The 12,181-nt window shown below is 43.2% G+C and overlaps 1 protein-coding gene across 3 annotated transcripts in view; it reads right to left on the reverse strand.

The window, feature by feature from the left end:
- TBC1D12 (TBC1 domain family member 12) overlaps positions 1-11,672 on the reverse strand; it is a 44,068-nt gene extending 32,396 nt beyond the window's left edge. For 2 of the 3 annotated variants that reach the window (XM_032694218.1, XM_032694220.1), the window contains exon 1: positions 10,776-11,672. In XM_032694218.1, the coding sequence (XP_032550109.1) occupies positions 10,776-11,602 (827 nt within the window). In that variant the 5' untranslated portion in view covers positions 11,603-11,672. The remainder of the gene's footprint in view (positions 1-10,775) is intronic. The other variant, XM_032694219.1, reaches the window with a different exon arrangement.
- Between the last annotated feature and the right edge of the window lie 509 nt (positions 11,673-12,181).

Below are 12,181 nucleotides of genomic sequence, written 5' to 3' on the forward strand. Positions count from 1 at the left end.
TTCCAAAAAGAGACCTTCTGTTAGCATACTAAAAATTATCTTTTTTTTTTTAGAGAAAAAAAAGTTACAACATTTTTTTTTTTTTACTTTACACACATACCAATCTGGTCTACTGTCATTTTCCGTCATCAATCATTTCTTCTGATTGCATCCAGCTTTCAAGAGCTTTGATAAGAGGGAAGTACTGAGAAAACAAGATTTGAAAGCTAAGAGAACTGACAAAGGAAGTGAGGGCTGATTAGACTGTCCTTTTGATTAAGCATCTAGTACCTATTAGTCAACACTGCATAATACAACTGTCTGATTTTAAAACAGGAAAGCAGTACACAAACAGGAAGGAATCAGGATCCCGTCAAGAACATCCTCACTACGATATAAAACTTTTCTTCACAGAATCAGAAAGGCTTCTGTGCCTTCCAGCACAGAATTAATACTACAAATGAGCACAAATGCACAGAAATGCAGTTAAAAGCCCTGGAAGTTGCATTTCTCTGCAATAATTGAAGCACATTAAAAGTCTACTGATTTCAATAAAACCTCAAAATTTGTAAAAGGAATATGATGTAACAAAATTCAGAATTCTCCTTGTGTAATCTTGCTCCATCCCTATCATAATTTTTAAAATAGGTTCCCTAGGCATAAAAGATAGGTCTACATTTGAAATTTGTTGACATCAGCTGAAAGACAAACTGATAAGGAAACTACTTATTTACCCAATAATCTTTATCCAGAGTGCTATATCAGTAAGGAGTTAGAGGAGGTATGTCCCAAGAATTGCTATATATGCATTTTTACTGGTATAGCATTAAAACGAGTAGTTGTTACTTAAAACCATAGTTTCAGAACAGTCTGCACAAATTCTGAAGATCCCTGCAAGCCTCTGATGCCATATCCCTTCATTACTACAGCTGAGTACATAACATGTCTTTACCATGTGTAAAGCACCAAAGCTGCTTAAAAACACAACAGAATTTTTCTTCATACTCCAGTCATGTCCATTCTGTTAAAGTCTTATGTGCAATAATTGGAAATAACAGCAGAAAAAACCTATTGCTTTATAAAGCAGCATCAGCCCTTCTGCTTTAAACAAGACTTTTCAATAATTTACATACAGAAACAAACGTAACTCAACTCTAAGCATAAATAATGAAACATTAAAAGGAAATAGAACCTTTTTGGTTAGCCACTTACAAAGCCTGCAGAGCAACAGAAGTAGGATTCTATTTCTACATCTCAGACTGTTTATATACAGTACACAATTTGTAGGTATTGATAAAAAAGTGTGTCCAAAAAGTTAACAATATATGTTCAGAGTGCACACAGTAATCACTTCTAAGACCAAAGTCTAGGGTGTCACAGCTTCCCTGTTATTTTAGATTTGAATTACATGACACTGTCCAGGAGCTATTTACTCAGTTTCACCTACTCATAATTATTTCCTCACATTAGTTATGGCTGAAAAAGTGACATGAACATAAACATATTAAAAGCAAATAGCCCCTACTTTACAAATATACTTTTAAATTCATCTTTTACTCTCACATTTCAACCTTAATTTCTAAGTTAATATGCAAGTATTTTTAGGTTTAGCTTAAAACTCTTAACATGGAGATTTAGAACAAAACAATAAGATTTAGAATGTATTCAACATTCTACATTTTTAATTTCGATAGCTTCAAACAATGTCAATCCGTTTTGATTTGACACATTTATATGGCTGCTCTCAGCATAAGTTTCTAAGCTCTGCCCTACACTGGAGGAGACATGACCCAACCAATTTTATAGTTCATGTCTTCCATCACCTTGCTACAAGAAGCAGCTAGACACAAACTTCACTTTAAATTTTATTACCCCAAACACAATTTGTTACAGGTTTCTAGTTTAACACCCCTTAGCAGTACAAAGATATCTTCTTTCTCTCCACACCAAGACAAGCCAAAGAATATCCCAAACCATCCTCTCCAAAGGAATTTCCATGTTTGCATCTGTATTACTCTACACTTACAGTCTTTAGCGGACGTAAGCAACCTTTGACTTTCCTCCTCCTCACAAATAAAAATTAAAATAAAGAAACAAAAATCCTAACCAGAAGAACATGCATCTTCAGCAAGACCAAGCCTGTAATATTTTTTTTAATTAAATATGATGTTTCCATTGATATTAGTGGTAAACTAAAGACTCAGCTACAATTAGGTATGTCTGAAATTCAATGAACTGTCAAGACTATCTGCTAAGGACTGAGAGGTAGGGAAGGAGGTGGCTTCTGGCCTCTTAGAGAGGACAGAAAGATTAATAGAACTATTATGGAACTGCATTGAAGAGATTAAATTACATTAACCTTATTGCCCAAACTCTCATTTGACAGCAGTCCCAAAGTGGCTTTACCAACTCTGCTGGCAAAACAGTTTTACTACAGGCACACCAACACTTTGGGAGTTTTAGGAGTTGAAAGTGTTTAGCTGTATTACAGAAGATTCTGTACAGAACACTTACTGATAAACAGGTTTTTACCACTCTACATTATACTCTTAACAAAAAGCTGTTGCACAGGTCAGCTTTACAAACAGCTCAAGCATTCAAAAACTTACATAAACAAGCAGACACATATGCAAGAGGGTTAAAATTCAGAGTGCTTAAATACAAAATGAGTAATTGCAGATCATCAGTCCAGACTCACCTTTACTTTTCACAGTGAAGTAGCAAAAGAGAGCTTTATGCCAGACTATTCCATCACCTTCATATTTGGTTAGGCAGTTCACTATATCAAACATGGTCAATCTTCTACAATAATAATAAAAATATTTGCTCAGAGTATCTAAAATGAAATCCTAGATCACAGCTGCAAGAAATGGAAAATTTTTACCCAGTGCCTACAGATATTCTGCTATTTCTTGCATGGTCAGGAATATCTACTCCAGCGAAGTCAAAGCTTGTTAACCAGCAACATAGTCCAAGCAAAACAGTGCTAGAGGAACAAGACCCCCTTCCTCCCACAGAGTGGCCACTAAAGAGAAGTTCATAACTTGTGCAAAGAGGAGTAATGTTCTAAACCCCCTTCTGTTGCATTGATTCCAAGACTTTCCATACCTTGCAAGTCAATTCAACTCACTAATCCCACAGAAAACCATGAACATTTTTTCACTCCCTAGCTTAATGAGCTACAACAGCTCACAGAGGATCAAATAAATACCAGAAGCAGGGAAGAAACATTTCCTTTGTTTCCTGACAATAGCAAATTCTTCAATCAGCTCTCCAAGATATCTCACAAAGTACAACCAAATTAAACAAATGACCTGAAATTGTTCTAGTAATGTCTCACTTCCAGTTAAGGCAAAACTCACCAGATTTATCAGGGCAGTCACTATCCCTATAGTTCAAATGTTTGCATACAATATACACTTGCATGACCAAGGTGAGAAAGACTTCCAGCCTTTGACACAGCTTAAAAGTCTGTGAACCATAAGTTCAAATACAGGGCAGAGTTTTATTTTGAAGACTATCCGAAGAGTTGGAGATGATTGCTACTCTGCCTAAAAACTGGTTAAGCCTCAGTTAATATTTTTCTCTTCTGGTCCCAGACAGGGTGCCTGTCAACTACTTGATTGTGCAATGTTGTACTACAAAGTACTACTGCAGTACTTTTGTAGCCACTCTGAGTATCAGGTTTCTGTTGTGGTCAGCAATTCACAATATATTTTATATCACAGCTTCAGTGATCAATTGCAGAAATACTACAAAACACAAGAATTCATTTTTCATCTATTACCTGATATTAAAATGCAAAAGCCTCGCTCCTTTCAGTTTTGCCTGATGACTTTTTACAAAACGAGGAAGAAATTTCCCCATCTAGCACTCAGCTACCTACAGAATTTCAGGAACAGTAAGCAACTTGCAAAACACGTACTGGTTACAGCAACAAAAAGCTAGAATCATAGAAAGAGTTAGGTTGGAAAAGACCTCCAAGATCACAGAGTCCAACCATTAACCCAGCACTGCCGGGTCCACCTCTAAACCACGTCCCTAAGTGCCACACATACACATCTTTTAAATACCTCCAGAGATACTGGCTCAACTACTTCCCTGGCAGCCTGTTCCAGTGCTTGATTACCCTTTTAGTGAGGATGTTTTTCCTAATATCCAATCTAAGCCTTCCTTGCCATAGCTCGAGACTGTTTCCTTTCATCCTATCACTTGATATCTGGAAAAAGAGACTGACACCTGCCTAACCACAACCTTCTCTCTGGTATTTGTAGAGTGACAACTCCCTTCAGCCTCCTTGTCTCCAGACTAAATCACCTCAGTTCCTCAGCAGCCTAAAGTAGATTCTTTGTGCTCTGGAATCTCCACTGCTTCCTATTTCACAGCTACCAACTACTGAAATACCTTTGGTAGTACATGGATTGTTTGGGGTTTTTTTAAAGCATTCTGGCATCCAGCATACAAACAGCTTCATTATTGCCCAGCAGCAAGATAGACAAGATCCCACACTAATGGATGCATTGGGCAACTGAAGCAACACAGATAGGACTAAGCTGTGCAAGGTCTGAGACCTGACTAGGGCCAAGCTTCCCCTGCTACAGAAAGCAGAGGAGCTGGGATCAACAATTCATCTGTTCTTGGAGCCCAGGTAAGACATTTGAAGTGCACCCTTTTCCCACAGTGTCTTCCTCAGCAGAGGCAGAATGGCTATAGATGTTTCATTGCTATCTATATCTCTCTTATCTTTTCTCCTTTACTTCTAGACAATTACTTAGTTCGCCTGCTCCTATAGCTGGCCTTCCGGAAGTTTAGATCAACAGAATGCCCTAGGCAAGGGGAGCCAACAAGGAAGCTTTTATTATACTACATGATCAAAAGAGACTCATTCACCTACACAAGAGCATATTAAATAAAACTTCCTAATATAACAATGGAAACTGAACATAGTTTCTTCTTAATAAAGGAGTACCTTGGAGAAGAAGAGAGCAAAAATTACAAGCAAGTACTCCTACAGGCTACAGGTATTCTTTTCAGTCAGGAGGTAAGAAATCAGAAAAGGAATTTAAAAGAAAACTAATCTGAGTGTTTGGCTCTCAGAAGTTCTGAAAGAATAAACTCATCTATGACCATGAAAACTAGTTTTCTACTAATTGAAGGCACAGGTTCACCCAACAACATCCATGCACCTCTCATACTGTTACCCCAGTGCTGAGCCAGAAGCAATATGTTCTGCAGGTGGCTTGCACAACTGACTGGTTTCTGAAAATACAGAGCCAAATTAGCAAAATCTCTCTTTTGCAGGCTCTCCTTATGTTCAGGCATCATTCAAAAATCTGTAGGATTTTTATGTTGGAGCCCTCTCAAGTCTCAGAGGTTTGACAGAGCCTGGGTAACAGGCTGCAGTAATACTAGAGAGCAGAGGCAGTAACTAAGCTTCACTTCCTTAGAAAGCAATAAAATAAAAAAGACATGTATATGCTGAGGCTGAGAAGTTTAAAGCAATGCCTACTACCCAGTCCAACAAACCCAGTCCTTCCCAGCTGAACAACAAACAAGACCGGTGAGGGATAAAAAATGACAGACTTTATATCATAAACATCTCAGTAGTTCGAAGAAATTGAAGATAGGAATAAAAATTTTTGCATCCATGTGAATGAAACGCGACCAAAACCCCTTAAACTCCTTTTTTAATCTTAAGCAATCAGGACAAAATAGCCTAATGAATAATTGAACAGCCATGAGGGCAAAACCATAAAACTATCGTTTTCTTAGAGGCCAGCTGTGATTAAAGTGACCTCCTTTGGTTGTTATTTCCCATGTAAAACACTGTCCTTTTAGTCATAGCCTATTCAGAAGAGAGGTCCCATTCACTTTGTCACGCTACTCTCAATATATTGAGTCTGTAAGAAATCCTGTGACACAAAATAAGCAGAAGAGACCAAGTAATGAAAAGGCCTTCTGCAAAATGAAGTGAGGGGAAGAGATGGGGGGAGGGGGAGAAGAGATGCTTTCAGGTTAAGTTAAAATGCCTCTGTAAAATACTCCTTAGCAAAACAAGCTTTGACTCCCAACAGTTTGCTACACACTAAACAGCAATTTCAGCTGTTTGGCTTGAAAAAAACACACACAACCCCCCCAAAAAAACTACAGCATTAGTTTAAGGAGAACTTACTTCACAAAAACTCTTAATAGAGTTACAAAATTCTTAGGGCAAATATAAGTACCAATGTGGAATATTACACTGTCCACCAAGGGGAGCAGAGAAATTGCTAATAATACTTTAGGTATTATGAAATGATGAAGATTATACACATGGCTCTAAGGTTTTAGAGTGACATCTATTTAGTCAGCTTTTTTGGGGTGGGGGGGAGGGAAGACTGGCTGGAGACAGAATTTGGAGCAATATGGCAACCTGAAACCTATCGAGAGGTAAATCAACATAACACTCTTCTGCTTGCACACCTGAAATTTAACTTTGGTTTGCTAGACAAACATCCTAAGCAAAATGGTTCTGTGGGTGCACAGCATCTTACCTATTGTGAAGCACCTATTGCTAATATTTTCCAGTAACACAAAACTCTTTGTAACCTATGCATCATGAGACTTGAGAGTGAAGCTTTCTCAAACAGAGAAACTCATAGATCTTGAGGACTTGCTTATTTTTGTGAACTGCTTGGAACTGGTTCACTAATAAAAACAAGGGTGCTGTCCTTTAGATTTAACTTCCTACAGTGGGATCTGCACTTGTGAGAGAAACTTTAGGTGCCCAGAGATATTTCCTTAACTTCTTATGAATAAAAGCTTTATATAATTTGGGTAAAATTTTATATGTACACAGTTATTAAAAAAATTGAGTCAAAAAAAATAATGCTGAGCACTCATCTTCAATGTCTGCTAGAGTCTGCTTTATTTTGGAGATTACATTTACTTAAGTTGTCGTTATATTTATTATTCATGTGACTGAAAGCCAGAAACATGTCAATGCAACTTCATAAAATAAATCATTCTTAGCAAACAGTGAAGGAATCATCTACACAGGAGCTTCTCAATTCAATAATATGAATGCTATTTCTTGTTTATATCAAGTTAATCATGTTTCTAACACAGGAAAAAAAGAATACTGTTCGAAGTTGCTCACACATTTGGGTCCAGGTGCTCTTGCCTACTTTCTCCAGTCAGCTTTAATTCAAATCAATTATATGTATCCACTTGTTCACTTAAGTTACAAGGCTACTTAGAGAAAGGAAAAACAACTGGGTTCAACCAACACAGAAGGGTGAAGGGTGCCCTAATGATTTCCGTGGGGAAGATTTGTTGTATTCCCTTAGATCTTCTCTCCAATCATTTTTCCAATAAATTGACAGTATATTTGGACTTTATTTGTTTGGGTTTATTTGTTTTATCTGGACAATATAAAAACAACCCCAAAATCAAAAATAGAACACACAAGCTTTTTCAGGATGTCAGTAAGATCTGACCAAGATATAGGCACAGGCAATAGCAAAATATAAATTAAGCATTGTGAAGTGATCCCATCAATCTGTTCTCTTATCTTTACATGAACAGAAGGTTTAAAAGATCCACCACAATTAGGACAACCCATTCTCACTTGACTCTTGTTTTTGACCAAAAGCCTGATAAACATATTTTTTCTCCATAGATGCATGGTACACCCCCTGAAGTTTCATGTTGCCTTATGTATGCAGAACTTTTCTCTAAGAAAAACATTGATTCTGGTACTAAACATTCATAGGATACATCTGCAGACTAGGTAGACGCCTATGTAGCACAGAAAGATGCAAGTGCTACTTAGTAATAAACTGAACTAAACTACAGAGCTAGAGACGCTACTATGTACACATGTAACAACACTCTGGGAAGTGAACCTCTCTTCAACCCTCCAGTCTGTACCAAGGACATTTGTAGAGGCAAAAAGATTAGCAGCTTTTGAAGAACTACCTACTTATGGAACCACAGGACTGTGTTTACAATGAGGCAGAAAAAGATGGGAGTTTCAGTGATTTCTTAATTCTTTGTTCCTACAAATACTGACTCCCTTCAACTTTCCATCACCTCCTCAAATGAATATTTTTCAAAACTTCTGGACAATAAACACAACCATTCTGGGTGAGGAGGGTAGAATGAGACTAAAGACAGTTTCTATAAGCATGTGTGTGCCAACAAGCCATACATGCTTACAACCCCTTACACCTGTTTCTCATAGTACATCACAAAGACCTACAAGAAGTAGCAGTTAGGAATTAAATTCTTTGTGAATCTTGTTAGATGAATACTGGAAAACACGTATTTGGGAAAATGGTGCTCTACTATAACAAGCAAGTATCACTGCTGTTGTCAACAGTAAGCTTTGAATCCAGGAATAAAAAGCTTCGCCAACTACCAGATATCTAAATTTGTCTAGTAAATATATAATTCAGAAAGGAACAATATCTATACAAGCTGAAAAGACGTCTGGTACATACTTGTAGAACTATGAAGTAGAACTCATCTTTAAAAGAGGTGCAGAATCACTGTGTCTTTATCTCAGCACTGGAATACTCACTCCTGCTTGACCTTTTTCATTAACTGTTCTGTTGTGTATGGGCTGCTTTGGGGGATAGAGCATAGGCAAGGTATCATTCCAGTCATCACAGCTTTAATTCAACTGCCCACACAACATTCCTGCTCACTGAACCATTCTGTATCAAATAGCAATCCACTGGGGCTACCCAAAAGCGATCCAATAACCCAAGAACAAAGCATTGCCCTTGTAAGATGCTATGTAAGACCACAAACCATAAGAACAATGCTTATATATGGTTGTACTAAGAATCATACACAGGAGTACAAGGCAGTGACAGGTGACTTTCAAGAAGCCACTTAATGCTCTGAACGTAACAGTAGCACAGTGGAGACAAGTGACCATAGTCATACAGTTTTCCTTGCCACAGCACTCTGCCCAACATACCCCTGATCTACTCATGGCATCCCACTTCACATGTTGAGAGAAAGAAGAAGTAGAGCAAAACTGATTATTTTTCAGTTAAAAGTTAGCATTGATTTGACAGGCTTAATGATTTTGCACAAATACAACTAAGATCCCAGGGCCAAATATTACACCTAATACTTACCTGAAAGAAAGGTTTTAATCACTGATGCAAACTTTCCCAGGATCTTAGAATAATTATTAATTACTATCTCAAGGGCACAGTCATTCTTCCTGTCACAGACTTTGGGTGAGAAGCTTCTGTTGATAGCTGCTTACTTTTTCCCCCACCTCACCTCATTGGTTTCTCCTCCAGTTCAGTGAAACGAAGACAGACAATTAACATGGATTATTTCAAAGAACTATGAAGCAGGCCAGTCTGATAACTGAAGAGCTGGGAATAAGCAGCTGGAAACAGCAGCCTCCTAACCCAGATCTGTCTGATCAGTCAAACTGTTCAGTCATGGCAATCACAACAGTGAAGCTTTCATACTGAAGGCAGTAGGACTTCCCCCTTGCTTTCTCTCATTTTCTTTAAATAACTGCAAGAAGTGTCCACTTTTTAGAACAATTTCCATATAATTATGGCTATTAGAAAAACCAGTGGCGGCATAATGCCTAGTTGCCAGCTGGGGTTAAACTGCAGTACCTAAGAGGAAAATTCTCCAGAATTTCAATCAGCTACTGCTCTGGGGCAAAAAGAAAAAGGTACGAATGTTATTGGTCAAAATGTTCGAGAAATGAGGCAAAAGGAAGGTAATATACTGCAGCTCACATAACATGGAAGGGAAGAACACTAATAGGAAATAGCAGGAATAGAGGGACATCTCTCAATCTATCCTTGACACAAAGCAGATGCACCAAACTTACACTGCAACTACCACTATTTCTGTCCTCAGACAGGAATCCATCTCCCTGTTTCCGAGGGGTCAGCAGAAGTAGCCTATTTCTCAATTTGGGATCCCACCTTGAGATCAAACCTCTCCTAATTTCTTCAGCTAATAGATTTAATCTTATTTTGTTTTCTTAAGACACTTAGAGACCTACTGGGCTTTCAGAGTGACTGTTGCACAATAACTATAACCCTGGGGTTTGGGAGAATAAATACTGTTGGAAATTAAACTGCCCACTTCAAACCTAATAAAAGTAATACAAGGTATGTTATAAACTATTATAGTCAAGCCGCATCTCCTGCGTAATATGCTAAAGAATGAGCAATGCTACAGAGCTCCCAGGTAGCTGGATGTCCTGTAGTTTTTGATTTTGTGCTAGAAACTTAAGAGAAGTTAATCTGAGCCTTGTCTTTGAAGCTTTCCACAACACACTTTAAAATAAATAAGTAAACTGTATCTACACCATCACCAAGCAGCAAAGCTTTTGCAACTTCCACGATGATTTGAAAGTAGTTTCCAATACCAACAACTTTAACCTTATTCCCCAAGCAGTTTAATCAGTACCACTGCGACGATCCAGACAGTAAAATGCTCTGGTACAGGAAGCAAATTCCAGTTTGAAGTCCACGTAGTTCGCAGCAGTAAAAGCGCCTCTATCATATTACTGTCACGTCCAACGCAAAGCCTTGCCTTACTCTAAAAGTGCCTGCTTGCTGGCAAAAGAGTCCGTTAAGGCTGAAATACCTCTTCCTGCGACCCGCAGTAAGACACTCTCCACTCAAGACACGCTCCTTCAGTCAGCCCCGCCGGTCCGGCACAGACCTGAACCCACTCGCCCGCGCCCCGCGGGGCATCCCCCGACCCCTGCCCCGGTCTCTGTCGGGGGCACCGACCGGCCCCGCCGCCGGCTCCTTTACCTGGTGAAGAACTCGGCAAAGCTGCTGCCGGCGCCGGCGATGCCCAGCCGGTGCCGGGCCCTCTCCGGCGGCTCCTGCGGCGGCGGTGCCGGGGCTGCAGGCGCCGTCCCTCCTCCGTGGGACAGGTGCTCCGGGGCGCTGCGGCGGCGGCTCACCTCGTACGTGTTGCGGGAGTTCAGGTTCACGTCCGTGAAGCCGAGGGGCGCCGGGGGCAGCGCCGCGGGCTCCGGCCGGTCCCGGCAGGTCCGCACGCCGGGGGCGGCCAGCGAGCGGCTGCCGGCGTCGCCCCCGGGGCTGCGGGGCGGCGAGGGGCTGCCCGCCGCCTCTCCGCGCCGCTCCGCCTCGCCCCGCAGCCGGCAGCTCCGCAGCGGCTCCTCCAAGGCGGTTCCCGCGGGGCCGCCGCCCGCCGGGCCGGGCGGGCAGGGGAGGAAGCCCCCGTTCTGCAGTTTCGCTTCCTCCTCCTCCGGCCCCGGCTCATCCCGTCCTGCCCGGGGGGGCGGCGACGGCTCCTGCGGCGGCAGCAGGAAACCGACGTCCCCGTTGGTCATCCTCCCGCAGGGGCCCACGGCGCAGGCGGCCCCGTTCGCGGGCTTCTCCGGGCAGCGCTTCCCACCCGCGGCCGCGGCGGGACCGAGCGCCGCCAGGTACCGCTGCAGCAGCCGCTCCTGCCCCGGCCCTCCGCCCCGCCGGCTCGAGCCCCGGCTCCCATCCCGCTCCCCGTCCTCCTCCTCCTCCTCCGCCGCCTCCTCCGCCGCCGCCGCCTCCTGCCGGCCCGCGGGAAGCACGGCTGCGCCGCCCGGAGCTCCGGCATCGTCCGGCCCCACCATTTGCCGCCGCGGGGCGCCGGGGGCGCGGCGGAGGCCGGGGCGCGCGCCTTCCTCCGCACCGGCGGCGCCGCGAGCGCTGGCAGCCGGCGCCGCTCCGCGCGTCGGGCACGGCCTCGGCGGGGGGCGGGCGGGTCCGGCACACGCAGGCGCGCGGCGCCGGCCCTTCCCCCCGGAAAGTCACCATAGAGAGACGGGCAGGAAGCGCCCGCCTGCCCGGCCGCCCGGCGCGGCCGCACCCGGAACCATAGAGATGCCACCCAGGCCGGCTCTTTCCCCGCCAGAGGCGCGGTGAAGGCCGCGCCCCCGCCGCTACCGTATTGCACCTAAAGGCTGGCGGCGCAGAGTAGCTACCGTATCCCATCGGTGTGCCGCGGGAAAGTGCAACCCGGCGGCCTCAGCCCTCCCTCCCTCGCTGCCCCAGCGCCGCTCCTGCTGGGATGAAATGGGACCCCCCGGCTGCCCCAGAGCCCCGCGGGTCGGTAGCCGGCTACACGCACTGCAGAGACGCGCCCCGCCCCGGGCCCCCCCGGCCCGCCCAGCGTCCTGCTCGGTGGGGCCGCACTGGGACCGGGACGGGAC

Source organism: Chiroxiphia lanceolata, chromosome 8 (assembly GCF_009829145.1).
Source record: "Chiroxiphia lanceolata isolate bChiLan1 chromosome 8, bChiLan1.pri, whole genome shotgun sequence".
NCBI lineage: Eukaryota > Metazoa > Chordata > Aves > Passeriformes > Pipridae > Chiroxiphia > Chiroxiphia lanceolata.